The sequence below is a fragment of the Typopeltis vanoorti genome, chromosome 10 (genome assembly GCF_054136105.1).
Source record: "Typopeltis vanoorti isolate ZY-2024b chromosome 10, IOZ_Tvanoo_1.0, whole genome shotgun sequence".
NCBI lineage: Eukaryota > Metazoa > Arthropoda > Arachnida > Uropygi > Thelyphonidae > Typopeltis > Typopeltis vanoorti.
In genome coordinates, this window is record NC_143558.1 from 70,058,284 (window position 1) to 70,075,856 (window position 17,573).

At 36.7% G+C, this 17,573-nt stretch overlaps 1 protein-coding gene across 1 annotated transcript in view; it reads left to right on the top strand.

Annotated features, from left to right (window-relative positions):
• Nucleotides 1-17,573, top strand: part of LOC150102495 (AP-5 complex subunit mu-1-like) — a 246,378-nt gene that overhangs the window by 62,693 nt on the left and 166,112 nt on the right. Inside the window, exon 6 of the mRNA XM_090399180.1 lies at nucleotides 16,725-16,803. Coding sequence (XP_090255306.1) covers nucleotides 16,725-16,803 — 79 coding nt within the window. The remainder of the gene's footprint in view (nucleotides 1-16,724; nucleotides 16,804-17,573) is intronic.

Consider the following 17,573-nt stretch of genomic DNA (forward strand, 5'->3'; position numbering starts at 1 on the left):
CTAACTGTTGTAATAGGTATGGTGTGAAGGTCAGCAATAAAAAGACAAAGACAATGAAAATGGGCAGAATCATTGAAAATGTCAACTGTGTTGTGAATGGAGAACCTGTGGAACAAGTAAAACATTTCAGCTACTTAGGCACGATTTTTAGTGCAGATGGTAAATTAAATATGGAAATAGACAACAGAATCAGCAAAGTTGGTATGGTGAGAAGTCAATTGAATCAATTCATATAGAATAAGAGAGAAATTAGTCGGAACACTAAATTAGCTGTATACAAGACGACAGTGTTCAAACCAGTTTTAACTTATGGATCTGAGAGCTGGGTCAGAAGTAAAACACTTGACCAAAGACTAGAGACCGCAGATATGAGAGTCCTGAGAAAGATTCTAGGCGTGAACTGATGGCATCAATGGCAATATCATCTTAAAAAGGAGGATATTAGGAAAGAACTTGACATTGTCAGCATCCAGGAATTTGTTAGCAGAGCTAATCTCAGGTGATCACTTAAACAGAATGGGCGAAGAAAGAGTAGCAAAACAAGTGTTCTTTGCCAGGTGGCAGCAAAACGACCCAGAGGAAGACCAAGATATAGGTGGATTGATACGGTACAAAGTGCCTTAGACGATAGAAATATAAGATCTGATAATGTTGGAGTCTTGACAAGTAACAGACTGATTTGGAGGAAAATTGTAGATAGGAAGTTAGTAATGATGTAATTTTTTTCATGTAGTACTATCATATCCTGTAAACCCCTTGAGGGTACAAGGCAGGAATTTGATGATGATGATATATCCTCACCCTATATATGTATAGGGTGAGGATAAATCATATAGGAATTAAGTGGTAAAATAGTATGAAACAAGAGTTGCAAAAAAGAAATGTTTTGGCGAGAATGAATCAGGTATTGTGGTCAGCATGCTTATCATGAGTACAGAGCATAGGTAAGAAGGGTAGCCAGTATAGTTAGGAAGGCAAAATGAGATTAGTAGGAAATCATGTCATTTAAGCCAAAGGACATCTCAAAGCATGTCTATCCCTATCTAGCAAATAAAAGGAATTCTTCTTCTTTGGCTTTTCCAATCATTTCCAACTGGAAAATGAAGGCCTCTCCTTCATTTTCTGGTGTTCTTTTTGTGTTTAGCCAATGTCCACCAGCTCATATCAAGCCTTTGTAAATCATCCCTGCATCTCATCTTATTCTTTGGTAACCTTTCCTTCTTTTCCTTCTCTTGATATCCACTCAGTGCTTACTTTTGTTCACCTTGCATCTATCAATCTTATTATTATTATACAGGCACCTCCATGAGTCCAAAGAGTCATCACTGGAGATGCAATCTATCATGCTTCTCCTTTAACTCATTAACAGGCAAAATACTCACAACTGACTATAGCAACTCATTCCATTCTTTCGCAACTCTCCAAGCAAAAAATCTAGTCATCACACACCTACTAACCACACTTTTATTCAACTTCCAGGGATGTCCCCTTGTTTTGGTTCCTCTAGCTAAGTGCTGAAACATTTCCCCTGCATCTATCCTATAAAACCCTTTAAGCAACTTAAATGTTTCTGTCATATCCCTTTTTTTTCTTCTACCAACCAACTTCTGCAATCCACACACCTTTAATCTATCCTTATAAGGAACATTCCACAGGCCACTCACCATCTTGGTCACTCACTTCTGAATCCTCTCCACCACTTTCTCACCCCCAAGAAACCCAGGGAAATCCAGATGTGGGCATATCAAGGCCTTATAAAGAGGAATAACAACTTCCTTATCTCTACCTGTTAATGTGTTCTTCAGTAGCCAAGTAATCTTATGGGCTACCTTAGCAATATGTCCACTATACTTTAACTCTCTGTCTGCCACCACTCCTAAATCTCTAGCTTCATCTATTTCCTAGAGTACAGTGCCATCAATGTGATACACAATGTATAATCTATTTATTCCAAAATGCATAACTTTACGTTTCTCTACATTAAACTCACATGTATTAACTTTTGCTCATACTGGTGGCCTATTTAAATCTTCCTGCAAACTCTCCGTATCACCTTGATTAACTATTATTCTACCTAATTTTGCATCATCAGCAAACAACTGAATATTTCCTATATCATTCAGGTTATTTCCTATATTGTTTATGTGTAAATTAAATAGCAATGGTCCCAGCACAGAACTTTGCAGCACACTACTAGTCACCTATTTTCTCCTCGATTCTTCTTGTCCATATACCACTTTTTGATATCTGTCCAGCAGCCACTTATCCACTTAACCAGTGTCAAATCCATCCCTATTTGTTCTAATTTGTGTAACAGAGTTCCATGTAGTATTCTATCAAATGCCTTTGCAAAATTCAGCAGAATCATCGTATAGCCATTTCCTTTATTCACCTGAGTTGTTACTTGATTATAAAAGGTTAGTAAAATTATGAAAAAATATTTGTTAGCAGCAATGGTAAGTTGTATACCACAAGTGAACAAGAGGACACAATTTGGAGTAAAGTGGATAAAAAACAATATTAAACAGGAATTGCATGCGAAAAAGAGGCTGTGGAAGAGATATAAGGAGACAGGTGAAGAGAAGATGCATGAAGAGTATAAGACACAGGCCAGAAGAGTGATTAGTGTGGTAAGGAAGACGAAACTGGAATATGAGAGGAGATTAGCCCTGAGATCCAAAGAAAATTCTAGGGAATTTTTTAGATATGTGGTCAGTAGGAAGAGAAATGACTGTGGAAGAATGATATTGTGGGATAAAAATGGGAATATAGTGACTGATGCAGAGGACAGTAGAATTGTTCAATGAACACTTTATTGGTGTATTTCATCCTGGAGGAGTCAGTTTTAATGCTAGAGGAATAGGGCAGGTTTGAGGTTTAGAGGTACAGGAGAAGAGTGTGTTTCAAATACTGAGTACTCTGGATGTCAGTAAAGCTGTGGGACTGGATGATATTTCACCACGAGTTTTGAGAGAATGTGCTAGGGAACTGACAGTGCCTTTGACCTGGCTTTTCAGTGAAAGTCTGGCTACAGGAAAGGTGCCCATGGAATGGAAGGAAGGTAAGATACTGCTATTGCATAAGGATGGTAGCAGACTGGAAGTGTCTAATTATAGGCCGGTTTGTGTGTCATCAGTAGTTAGTAAGATCTTGGAGAAAGTAGTGAAGACCGTATACAGCATTGGGCAGATGAGGGTAATGTTATCTGTCAGAGTCAACATGGATTTGTGAAGGGGTGCTCTTGGTTTAGCAATATGCTAGCCTTTTATGATAAAGTTACAAGAGCATTAGATCAGGGAAAGGCATATACTAACATTTTCTTAGACAGCATTTTCTTTGACCAATCTGACATCCAGACACATGATAAGCTGATATTTAAGTTGCAGCACATGGGTCTGGATGTCAGATTGGTCAACTGGATTCAGGATTGGCTGTCCAATAGGTATCAGAGAGTTGTGTATGGTGGGGCAGTTTCAAGTAAGCAGAGGGTTACAAGTGGGGGTCCCACAGGGCTCAGTACTGGGACCTATATTGTTTAACCTTTATATCAATGACATTGTCAGTGGATTGCAAGGGGATATTCAGTTGTTTGCAGATGATGCAAAGCTGGGAAAGATTATTAGTAATAGTAATAGTGCAGATGCAGCAGCCCTGCAAGAGGATTTGAATAAGCTAGATAGATGGGCAAATGAATGGGGGTGTCGGTTTAATGCAGCAAAATGTAAGGTCTTGAGGTTTGGGAAACATCAATGGGACACTGCATACTCTATGGGAGGAGTTATACTGGAGGAAGTAGGGGAGACGAGATCTAGGGTTGATGATTGATAGAAATCTGAAATTTAGGGGACATATTGCAAAGGTGGTGAAGGTAACACAGAGGATTGCTGCAATAATGAGAAGGACACTGACCTGCAGAGATAAAACAATTATCATTCCATTGTATAAGATGCTGATCAGACTACACTTGGACTATTGTTTTCAGATTTGGTCCCCAGGATTTGAAGGGAATAAATTAACTGTGGAAAAGGTACAAAGGTGGATAACAAAGATGGTTTCAGGACTGTACAATGATTGTTATGAGGATCGGCTGAGGGAATGTGGACTGCAGAGTTTGGTGGATAGAAGGAGAGGTGATATGATTGAGACTTAAACTGTTGAGAGGTGGTTACAGGGTTGACACTGGGGAGTTCTTTTGCTTGGTTGAACAGCGGGAAGGAGTGATGACAAGAGGCCATCCCTGGAAGTTACGAAAGGAAACTTCAAGGAGTGGTATGATAGACTTTGTGTTTCTTAGGAAGGACCTCCCACAATGAGTCTTTTGACTCTATGGAGGTCTAAATAATAATAATAATTAAAAAAAAATTACTAATGCATCATCTACCCTTCAGAAAGCCATGTCACCCCTCATATAGTATTACATCTTTATTCACCCATTCTTGAATTCTCTTTTTTTTGACCAATATTTTCAGCACTTTTACCCACCATGCCTGAGATACCGATTGGTCTACAATATGTTACAGCATTTTTAGAACCTCCCTTATGCAAGGGAAATATTTTGCCCTCTTTCCACTCCCTTTGAACTCTACCAGAGCTAAGACTTAAAGAACCTAGTCAAAGGCAAAGGAATTTCTGGTTTCCTTCATATTCTCACAAACCTCAAACTGATATCCCATCTAATTCCACAGCTGTATTTATCGAGATTCTGCAGTATCCTAAGAACTTCCAATTCATCCACCTCTGTTCCCACATTAGTGTCTATCATACAGGTTAAAGCAGTAACTTCACTAGGATGATATATCCTTGCAAAGTGGTCACTCAGTAACTGAACTATTTTATCCGCTTTTATCTCCTCGTGACCACATCACTCATTAAAATTAATCTTCCATAGTCATTTTTCCTCTTACTTGCCACATAACACAAAAGAATACTTTGGAATTTCCTTTGGCTGCTCAGCTAGATTCATCTCATAATCTGAGTTTGTCTTAGTTGCCATACTGGTCACCTTTCTTGCCTGAGCCTTGTATACTGTTCATGAGTTCACTGGTCACCTTTCTCTTTATATACTCCCCTCCACATCATTTTCTTCTTCTGCAGCTCATGCTTAATGATATTACTCTTCCATCCAACTCTTACACAATTAACTCTCCTTACCGTAGGCATACAATTTAATACTACTTCCTCTAAATGACCCTTAACTATATCCCATGCACTGCTAACATCCTTACCCTGCAGTGTTTTATGCCATGGTACAAATTTATGCTTTTTCCTAAGCATGTCATAATCACCTGCCTTATAATTCCACAGATACCTCTTTTTGATAGAATATTCCTCAATTTCTCAATTTACAATCTCCCAAGTCAAGACCGCATGGTCACTTTCACCATTTGGAAGCAATGTGGTCACCTTGGTTATGGATCCTATGATCAGGTCCAATACCTTCCATCACATGCTGCCTTAAGTAATTAACTCTTAACAGGTGTATGAATTCTATTTCCTTCCAGCCATGTGATTTTTCTTCCTTCTAGTCTATATCTCCATAGTTGAAATCCCCGTAATAATCACCCAAACTGTATGCATTGTACTAATTTGGCAATGCATGTCTTTCAGATCATCTGTGGAACTCCCTGGCCTATAGCAGCAATCAACTGTCTATTTTCTCTTACTGGCCTTAATCTCACACCAGATTGCTTCAAATGAACAGCCATCATCCCACCTGTCTCCTATTCTTTTTTGGCTGCAATTCATCTGCTATCATCAGCAGTACACCTCCTCCATCCTATTTTCTCTATCTTCTCTGAAAGTACTAAACCTTCATATTCAATCCCAGTAACTACATCTGCTGTTAGCCAAGTCTCAGTAATGCCTATAACTTTTGGCGAGGTTGCACTAACCAATGCCAAAAACTCCTCCCTCTTGTTCCTGATACTTCTTGCATTACTATGTAGAAAGTGCGGCATCTTTTTAGTCCCAAACCCACCTTTACTTTCTGAATCGATTACCCTATTCAATATTTTTGCTTGAGAGACTAGATTCCTCACTTGATCATTCTCACACTTAGTCACTTCATGGGTGCCTTCATACAAACTTACTTGCTTCCTCCCTAATTGCTTAAGTTTCCCTGAATTTACACTTCAACATGCTCGGTGAAAACAAAGCTCTCTTCAGATACCTAACACCCAAACTGAGCATGCTGAAGTTGTACAAATCCTTCTTTCTGCCAAACAGAGACCAAACATCCACAAATTCTACATCATTCCTTTTGCATAATCTATGTATAGACTCATTGGCTATCAATGCCTGCTTCCTCAGTTCGCCTCTATCATAGCATGGTAGGAGACTTACAATCTTCACCTTCTTGCTCTTCGGTTTTGCCTCTTCTAACAACTGCTTTACATCCTCCCTCAAAGAATACTTCTTGCTTCTCAAATCATTTGTACCAACCAAGACAATCATTTCCTTCTACTTACCTTTTTGTATCCAGACGATGAAGCTAATATTGGGAATTTTTGTATCCAGGAAACATGATTTTGCCACACTTTTGTTAAGTTCTCCACTGAACATTGAGTCTCCATACATAATTTTCTCCTTAATTTGTTTTTCTTGTTTGTTCAGTCAATCTTTATTATTCCTTCAGATCACCTGCTTCTTTCTTTTTCAGCCCTGCTTAACCCTTGCTGCTTCTGCAGTTTTTCAGTTTTGCACTTTGTACTATGAAGGATAACACTGAAGCACACTATTTCTTTATTAATATCCATTTCATTCTCTATTTCCACGGCCACACGTTCGACCTTAATAGCGTCGTTTTCCATCTTACTGTTGGTATTTGTTGCATTCTCGTCACCTAACAGACACTCACTTTTAAAACACTTAATACATACTCTCTCCCTCTCTTTCTCTCCAGTTTCAATTTCCTTCCACATATTCTTTAATTTTCTCAGTGAATGCATTTTGCACACACATTGCACTGAATTAAATCTCGCAAATTCAAATCACCGGACAATGTCGTCTTTGCCGCCATTGTTCATCGTGTTGCCATGCCGACAGTATCACAATAAAAAGATTATAAAGATACTAAATACTCTAAAAAACACAAAAATCTATACTAATACACTATTAATACACTAAATTTTATAAGGAAAAACATAAAACAGATAACAAAAACACTAATTTTACACGAGCGCTAAGTTACACAATCACTCACAATATAACCTTGTATACTCTTATGGCTAGCTCATCTCCATTTACATGCTTTACAGTAATTCACAATATCCTCTATTCCAGTCATTTCTCTTAATTCTGTTATTTCTACGTAGGCTGTTCAATAAGTAATAAGACTATATTTATACAGAAAACAGATTACCTTTAATCGTCATCATTTACATGGTCTTTTTTCGAAGTAACTACCATGAGACTCGATGCATTTGTCCCAACATTCCGTCCACTTCTTAAACACATGTGAGAGTCCGTTTTTTGAGAGTTCTTTCAAAACTGCCTCTGCAGCTTTTACACATGCTTTGTTGCTTTCGAAATGGCAGCCTCTTAGCAGTTTCTTGAGCTGAGGAAACAGCCAGAAATCGCATGGTGCAAGATCAGGACTGTATGGAGGGTGTGGTAGGATATCTGTGTTGTTCTTCTGCAAAACGTCCACTACGCAACCAGCAATATGTGGCCTTGCATTATCGTGGTGCAATAAGAAGCCATTCTTCAGCAGTGGACGCTTCCTTTTGACGTGCTTGATGATAATCGCTGCTGTGTTGATCATTGTCTCTGTGATGGACATTGAAGGTCTTCCCTCACGTTCAAGATCTTCCACATTTTGCCTTCCTTCCTTAAAAGTTTTATGCCAGCGAAAAACACTTGCCCTCGACATTACTTCATCGTGGAAAGCTTCGCGTATCATGTTAAAAGTGTCCGATGCCGATTTTTGCAAATGCACACAAAATTTAATCGCATAATGCTGTTCCAAGGACGCTTCCATTTTGAAGACTGGTTGCACCTCGTAGGCGCGCCGATGAGCACTTGCGTTTAGTCACGTGACACTCTGGCACATCAGCCTGTATACGCCATCTATCAACCTCTTGTGCTAATTAATACAGACAGCAACATTTCTTTATTCCACAGAAATTAATATTGTGATGAGTGGTTTCGCCACAGTAAAATTAGTCTTATTACTTATTGAACAGCCCACGTGATTGTATCCCTTTTTTTTGTTATATGGAGCATTCTTCTCTCTAAGGCTCTCTGGGCCACAAGTATTATATGTGCCTTCGTGTTTTTTAGTTGTTGCTCATGTCTCACTTCAATAGGCAAAACTGGAATAATACACATATTAAATAGCTTTCTTTTTAAACATACAGACAAATCTCCTGATAGATAATCTTCATACAGCCAAAATGCTTTGCTTCTGTGTGATTCTTCTCTCTATTTCTTCATCTCAAAATGTGCATTTAGCACTTCCTGAGCTTCTTTATTTTTTGCTAACAGTACAAGTCATCTACAAAGTGTAAATGATTGTGATTTTTTTCCATTGATATTAATTTCATAGTTTTCCAATGAGATATTCATAAAGACTTCTTCTAAGGTAGCAGAAATCGGTTTGGATGATATAAGATCTCCTTGTCTCACTCCTCTCTCAATAATGAATTCTTTTCGCTGACATTCTAACTTTATGCTGGATGTTGAGTTCTGATATGATTTTCTTAGTAATCTGATATATTTTGATGGAATGGCTTGTTATTTCTGATTGGTATAAAGAATCAAAGTATTTTTCAAAATCTACAAATACTAAATATACTGGAAGATTTTTCTATTACTTAGTTAATAGTGTGAATATGATCTATTGTAGAGAATCTTTTCTGAATCTTGGTTGTTCATATGGCTGTGCATCACCATCATCATCCGAAAATCCTGCGATTTTATTTAATATGGTGGATATAAACATTTTATAGCAAACTGATTGCCCTGTAGTTACTGATATTATCCCTGCTGCCCCTTTTTTTTTATGTAGTAAGGTAATCAATGCATATGTAGTAAGGTAAGTAATCAATGGGGGTGCTTAAGGGTCATAGCTGTATAACTGAGAGGAGACCTCCACATTGCCTTTAAAGGAATGTGGAGAACTGACCAGGGCTTCTGACCTAATGTCCAATCCTCACCTTCTCGTGGTGCACCCTGTTGGGTATCTACTTTGATACTGAACAAACGAGGATGGGCTGGCAATTTGGGATTTAGCAGACCAAATTGTATTCTTATTGGTTAAAACAAAAATAAAAAATGATGGTACAACATGACAAAATTTCATGCCGGCTGGGGCGTCGCCCAGTTAAACAAGCCCCCCCCCCTGTTGTTTTCACCAGGGAACCAGGGCAAACAGCAAAAAGTCAGCTACTGGAACAAATCTGAAAACAAACCCCAACTCAACATCACCAGAGTTAAAAATCAGTACTATCAACATAAGAAGCCTGAATGGCAAAGAAATGGAGCTAGCTGAGGAATTAGATAAGTACCAGATCGACATAATAGGGGTGACTGAAACAAAAAAGACCAAAACTGGTGAGATCTTTCTGAGCAATAAATACAAAATGTTATATTCAGGCAATTACAATCAAGGAAAAGAAGGAGTAGCCATAGTATTCAACACAAAATACGAGGCTGATCTTCTTGAATGGCAGTCAGTCTCAAGTAGAGTAATGTGAACAAATATGAGAATGAGGAACTGGACAATGAGACTTATTTGTGCCTATGGTCCCACAGAAGGTTCTACTAAGGTAGAAGTGGAGGAATTTTTTGACGCTTTAGAAAAAGCAACTGACACAATGAAAAAGGAAAAGTTGGTCCTTGTTGGGGATCTAAATAGCAAAGTAGGAAATGATTGTGAGACATACAAAAATATTCTGGGAAAATTTGGAGAAAAGAGCAAAGCTAATAATAATGGCAAATATCTGTTGGATTTCTGCTCAGAACATGGACTGGTTATTACTAACAATATGTTCCAACATAAAAATGTGCACAAATTCACATGGAGAGAAGAGGCTAGGAATAAGAAAAGTCTCATTGACTATGTTATTGCTGATAGTGATGTTTTCTCCCTGGTGCAGGACACCAGAGTGTACAGGGGATTTGAAATTGGAAGTGATCACTATTTAGTCTTGAGCAGGATAAAATTGAATTTCATATTGAAAAGAATAACATGTAAGAAAGTTTTAAAGCGAATAAAAGTTGAGCAGCTCTCAGATGTGAACTGTAGACTAAAATACAGAAAGATTATTGAAAAGAAAATGAAAGAGTTTGAGAACAGGAATCAAACCTTGGAGATTCAGTGGGACACTCTGAAGAAAACATTGATTGATTCTGCCAGAGAGGCATGTGGTGAGGTTGTCTGTAAGGATAAAAAAATCAGAACTCCCTGGTGAACACAGGAAGTTAAAGAGGCAGTGAAGGAAAAGAAGAAAGCATATCAAAAGTTGCAGGCAAATAAGTCAGCTTGTGCTCTTACAGAATACAGAGACAAATGTAAGAAAGCTAAACAGTGTGTAAAACTAGCTAAACAAAAGTCATGGGAGGACTTTGGCAAGAATATAGAAAATAAATATCAAGAAGGTGGCAAAATATTCTGGAGGTTGTTGCAGAAGCTTAGGAATGGAGGAAAGAGTGCTGTAAAAGGAGTTAGAGATGATAAAGGTGACATGAAAACAGGAGAAAAAGATATCCTTGAAGTATGGAGTAATTACTTTGAAAAACTGCAAAATGAAACAAGCAGGTGATGACAGCACAGTGATAAAAAACACTGACCAGGCATGCAGTCAGGAATACATATCCATACTTGAAGTAGAAAAAGCCATGAAAGGCTTGAAGTGTGGAAAGGTAGCAGGAGTAGATGATATTCGACCAGAAATGCTGAAGTATGGTGGTATAAAAGTCTTACAGTGGCTGCACTGCATAGTTCAGAAGCCTGGACAGAGGGACGAATTCCCAATGATTGGAGTAGAGCTCTCATAGTACCCATATATAAAAAGGGAAATAAAACTGAATGTGAGAATTACAGAGCTATTTCCCTACTGAGTGTTCCTGGCAAGATCTATGCAAGTATACTTGAGAAACGGTTGAGAAGAATTGTGGAAGAAAAGCGTGGTGAAGAACAAGCTGGATTCAGGCCAAATAGAGGCTGTCAGGATCAAATCTTCACTTTACGACAAATAGTCAAGAAAGCATGCGAATATAACAAAGATCTGTATTTAAGTTTTGTCGATTTGGAAAAGGCATATGACAAGGTGCCAAGAGAGAAGCTATTCAATACGTTGCAGTTATATGGTGTCAATAGGGCATTATATCAAGCAATACTTAGTCTTTATTTGAGTTGTAAGTCAGCAGTTAGAATCGAAGGAAGTACAGGAAGATGGTTTAATGTTAAATCTGGTGTGAGACAAGGATGTACATTATCCCCTCTGTTATTCATTATCTATATGGATGACATTATGAAGGAAAGTGGTATTAAACCTGATATCAAAATTGGAGATGTTAATGTCAGCTCTTTGCTTTATGCGGATGATGTTATACTTCTAAATAAATCCACTACAAGTCTGCAAGATTCTCTGACTAAATTGAATATCTGTTGTAATAGATATGGTATGAAGGTCAGCAATAAAAATACAAAGACAATGAAAATTGTCTTTGTATTTTTTGATGTCTTTTGGCACACTGACTTATGAAGGTAGGTGCTCCCTGTGACTGTGCATTCAGCCTTGCGCTGCCCTCTGTTGGCGTGTTACAGACCTAGTCTCGAAACTTTTTGATACTATCTCATACAATGGTATACATGGATTTTGATAGGATGCTACACAACAAGCTGCTAACTAAATTGAAATGAATTGGATTGGATAAGAGACTAATGAGTTGGATAGTTGATTGTATGGGAGGGAGGTATCCCAAAAGTAGAAAGTTACAGAGTGTGGCAGGGATCTATTTTGATGCCATCATTGTTTGATTTGTATGTTAATGATATTAGGACTATCTTAACTGGAGATATGCAGCTGTTTGTTGCATATCTCTAGTTAATCATATCTTAGTGGTTTCACGTATATCCCTTCTTTACAGAAGTTCTCATATGACTGGCTGGCTACAACTGAAGTGATCACTTTATGGTCACTCCTGCCATCTTTGGGAAGATTAGATACTCCATTCACAATCATGTCCTTTGGTGATATCATCAATCTAAAACTATGAGGAGTAGAACAGTTCTTGTCTTCTAAGAAGATCTCAATAGATCATGTGAGCAGGCAGGTTAGTGGAGCTATCAGTTTAATGTCATTAAGTGCAAGATCTTGAACTTTTGCTTCCCAACCTTGCCTACAAAATTTCAATAATGATTTTTGATGATGATATTACCGATTTGCTTCTACAATCCCTGGCAAAAAGTATCTAATCAGTGTCGTTATCACTATGACGACTGAAATATACACTGTATATTTCTTGGAAAGTTTAACATATGAACATTTTAGCATGCAAGAAATGAAATAACTCACTTTAAAGTATAAAAAGAAACGAAAAATTTTTATATGATTCAAAAATTTAAAGGCTAATTTAAAGTAAATAAATTATCTATGTTAGAAAAAAGTATCTGATTAAGCTGACAGTTGGGAAAAAAATAAGCAATTGCTGAGGAAACAAACATGTATCAATTCCCAATATATAAATCTACAATTGTCTGTGCACATATAAAGCATAAAGACATCCTTTATAAGAGCAGAATCGCGATTGCAAAATCTGAATTCCATCTACGATGTTAAAGGACGGTTCCTGTGAAAGAACCTTCGAGCAATTTAAAAACAGAATAATATCTGAAAGATGGAATATGCTCAAAGTACTGTATGTGACATTTGGAAAAAATATCGTTCGACTGATAGTGTAAAAATCATATCTTGAATTGGATATCCACATGCCACCTCATGCAGACAACACAGAAAATTGAATGAGCTTGCAAAGACCATGCGATGTTCAACATCCAAACAATTTAATACTGCATGGTCGAACTACAGAGTGAAGATAAAAGTGATCGAACAGTATGAAATTGGTTGAATAGTCAAGAATTTCGCTTTTGCAAAGCTAAAACGAAACCTGTTTTGACAAAGCAACACAAAACAGTGCATTTCCAATGGTGTCAAAATCATGTAAATCGGTAATTTGATGACTGCAAAAAAGCAATTTTTAGTGATGAATCTTGAATTTGCCTTGGAACTGGTGATAATAACAGTACCTTTGTATGGAGAAGAATTGGTGAAAAGTTCTTTGAGTGCGTTAATACCAAGGCTAAAATTTCACCCTCATGTACTGTTTGGGGTTGCATGATATCACAAGGTGTTGGGAATCTATGTATCATGTTATGTACAGTCAACTCTGAAGTCTACAAAAAAATTTTAGAGCATTTTTTGGTTCCTAGTATCGAAAATGGTTTCAGGATTCCAATGACTTCATTTTTCAAGATGATAATGCATCTTGTTACCACAGCAGACGAATCAAGAACTATCTTGATTCATCTGCTGTGAACTATCGAAACAATGGAAACACTCCAATTAAAATTATGACTTGGCCTTTGACTAACTTGGACCTTAATCCAATTGAAAATGTTTGGAATATTGTAAAGTGAAAAATCGACACCAATTGTCAATTTTTCACTTTACCAAAAGGCCCACAAATGTTGTCGAATTATGTCAAGCAATCATGGAAAGCTGGAGTGAAATTCTGCTGACTGAATGTCAAAAGCTATCGAGTCCATGCTATGAAGGATGAAAGCCATCATTCGGGATAAAGGAGTAATAACAAAATGCTGAGTTCAGTAATCAGATATATATTTTCTGATCAAAGAATAATTGTATACTTTTTTCTTCAGTGTTTGATTTTCCATTCACCTAATTTCTAGTTAAAAGTAACTATAAAATATTTTTTGAAACAAATTTACAAAGAAATTTTATTTCTTTGTTAATCGTATTTATATTCATAACTGTTCAATTTGAACAAAATTTATGTATCGAGGAAAAATAAATTCTAATGTTAGTGTTAGGGTTGTTGATCGGGTACTTTTTGCCAGGGGTTGTATAAAACTTCCATTGGTATTTTTCATCTGCAATTGAGTCACTCAAAATCTATTAAAAGATGAACAGGAACCAGTTCATCTTTTAATATTCAAATTGCAAACATAAAACTATTGTTTTCTACTATTTATTCATTTCTACTGCCTCTGCTGTATTTTAGAATAGTCTTTCTTTGTCACTCTTTTTCTCAAATTATAATTTTCAGCTCTTTAAATTGAATGTCATTAATTTTTTTTTTTTTTTAAATCCTTTATCTCACATTTTTTAGTTGTGTAAAGCTTTAGCCTTTTATACATGTAGGGTTTTTATTAAAAATAAATAAATAAAAAATACAGAAATAATGAAAAAAAGAATGCCAGAAATTTTCAGCATTCCATTCACATATAATCTATATAATTAATTTTATATTCTATTCATCATGTAGAAATAGAGCCTGTGTAGCTCAGTGGATGTGGCATTTGCACACCATCGCGCTAGGCCGCACGAAGGAAGTCTTGGTTTCGAGTCTAGTCGGCGACTAGAGGAAATTTTTCTAAGCCTTTTTTCGACCGGTTCCCGAGTTAGTCGATCTCTGGCACGGGCAAGCAGGTTTTTCCTCCCGGAAACTCGGGTTTTTCGTCCTGTAAACTCAAGAAAATCGACCGTAGAACCCACATTATTTCAGACATTAAATATATTGTGTTAGGGTTAGAGACCACGAGATGGCGGCACATTTGAGCCGTCTCTCTTCACTGCGTACCGCTTAATTAGTGATAGCCTTGGGCCATCTGTCTCTGATTGGGTACCAGTAGAGATTGAATTGCCCACTCAGTCTCCAAAAAGTTAGATAGGGCTAAATGGCCTCGCCTACTCCCGTATATACGGGAATAAAAAGGCGTTAGCTGATTTTTTTTTTTTTTTTTTTCATGTAGAAATTACACCCTTTTCAAACAATATGTATACTATGACAAAATAAGAAAGGATATACAATTAAAATTTAATGAAGTCTTGTCAATACTAACAATATTATGTGATTCAGAAAGTTGAGAGAAAAAAAAAATATGACTGTAGAATACAAGCAGCTGAAATGAAATTTCTTACAGCAACTAAAGGATGCACAAGAATGGATAGAATATGAAATGTTGAAATAAGGAATGAATTACAAATAAGTGAAATAATGATAAAATAATACCAAAAGAATTGGAGAGAACGTATAAAGTGAATGGAAGAGGAAAACTACCAAAAGAGATAATTAAATATAAATCTTCAGGAAAAAGAAATGTAGGAAGATTTGGGAAGAGAATAAAAGTATTGTTCCTTAGATATCAAAACAAGCTTATGGCTTAAGTCTTATTATTACTGGCAACTCCAAGGAGTCCTTAGACTCATCGAGGGAGGCCCTAAATATCATGTCGAGAACTATTCAGCATTCACACAGTATCTATCATACTTTGCTTCGAACTCATTCACAGTCATGGCACATAACAGACTCTGTTAGCTTATTCCACTCATTCGCCACTCTCCAAGTAAAAAATCTAGTTCTAACACCCTTGCTAACTACACTCTTGCTCAGTTTCCATGGATGGCCCCTAGTTCTCCTGCCACCAGACTTGTTCTGAAAAATTACCTCTGAATTAATCTTGTAAAAACCCCTCAGTATGAATGTCTCAATCATATCACCCCTTTTCTGCCTATCAACCAATTTCTGTAACCCACAGATCTTCAACCTGTTCCTGTAAGGTTCATTCCATAGACCAGTTACCATCTTGGTCACTCACTTCTGGATTCTCTCTATCTCCTCCCCATCAAGAAGAAACCCTGATGCTCAAATCTGGGCACAGTAGTCAAGATGGGGTCTTATCAAGGCTCGATAAAGAGGAACAGTAACCTTATTGTCTCTGCTCATCAAAGTATTCTTCAGTAAGCCAAGTGATCTGATGGGCTGATTTAGCCACTTTTGCTATGTGCCCTCTAAACTTCAACTCCTTATCCACCAACACTCCCAAATATCTGGCTTCGTCAATTTCCTGGAGTACAGTTCCACCAATGTGGTATGCTGCTGCTAATCTTTTCACCCCAAAATGTACAGCCGTACACTTTGCCACATTAAACTGACATCCATTCTCTTTAGCCCACTCTGCCAATCTATCCAAATCATCCTTCAAAATTTTGACATCATGGTAAGTCTCGAAAGAAGAAGATTCAACGTATAGTACAAAATATGATATTCCTGTTTAGAAAACTATGATTAATTTTAATTCATTTTGCAGAATGCATGACATATTACATATTGGTAGCATATAAAAAGATAAAATTTTTATATTATACTAGACAAGAAATTATATTCTTGTTTTAATCTTATACCCAAGTGTAAGCATAAACGTGAAGTAACTTCATGACTAGTTCTACTTCTATTTAGAAGGCTGTTGACTTCACTTGTCTTAGTGGTCGTAAAAGAATGATATAAATTTTTGATAAGACACAAAACTATCAGTGCTGTTTCAACTTATCACTTGTAAATTAATTTGCCCTCTCCTTGTAATTTTAAAATAAAATATTACAAATTAATATAACAAATGATATATAACATATATAAGAGAGGCTTTTATTAAATTTCAAAGTTTTCATAATACTCTATTCTACTTATATTATTGCCAGCCCATCTATATCAGTGGGATTCTCAGTATTATTAGGAATCATCAGTTTGCTTGGTTCACTATCACCATCTGTGACTGAGGTGAGTGCTTGCTTTTTTTGTTTTAAGGAAATTAGCAATATTCCTCACCAGCTAATTATCATAAAGGATTTGTTTTAATAATGGTTTTGAAAGCTGAAGTATTTAATTTTGTTTTAACTGAATATTCATTTTTTATTGATAACAACAGAGAGAGAAGACTTTTGGCCTACTTTGGATGTATTAACATCCATTAAATTTTTTTATTAATACTGGATTTAAATATTTTTTTATTAATACTGGATTTAAATATCTGCAAAAGTTGTAATTTTTTGGGAAGATGGTATGCAAATAAGTTTTTCTGAAAACAGAAATGAAGCAATTGTTAAAGAGGATAAATGACTTGACTATCCATCATCCTGGTGGGCAGTTATCATGCATGATCATTAATCCTAGAAGCATCAGGAATAAAGGCAAGAAGTTCTTAACAGTGATAAATGTAAAGAGATCACAAATTATTGGCATTAATGACCTGATTGATAGAGGAGGATATTCATAAAGGAATGGAATGGGTACAGTATATTCAGGGATGAAAGGTAGAATATGAAGGGAGCAGTATACTACTAATGATTCAGAATTGGATCCAGCTAGAGTAGAGATTGGGAATGGTGGTGCTAGTATGAATAATACAGGTAATGGGTTTGAGATTATTTGGCATGTGAATTCAAGGTTTATTGAGACAGAATACATACCTGGGTGCTACTGTGGACCAGTGTAATTTGAAAAGGACTGTAAAGGCAGATTAGAGACAGGAAGAGCAGTAATCATCCATT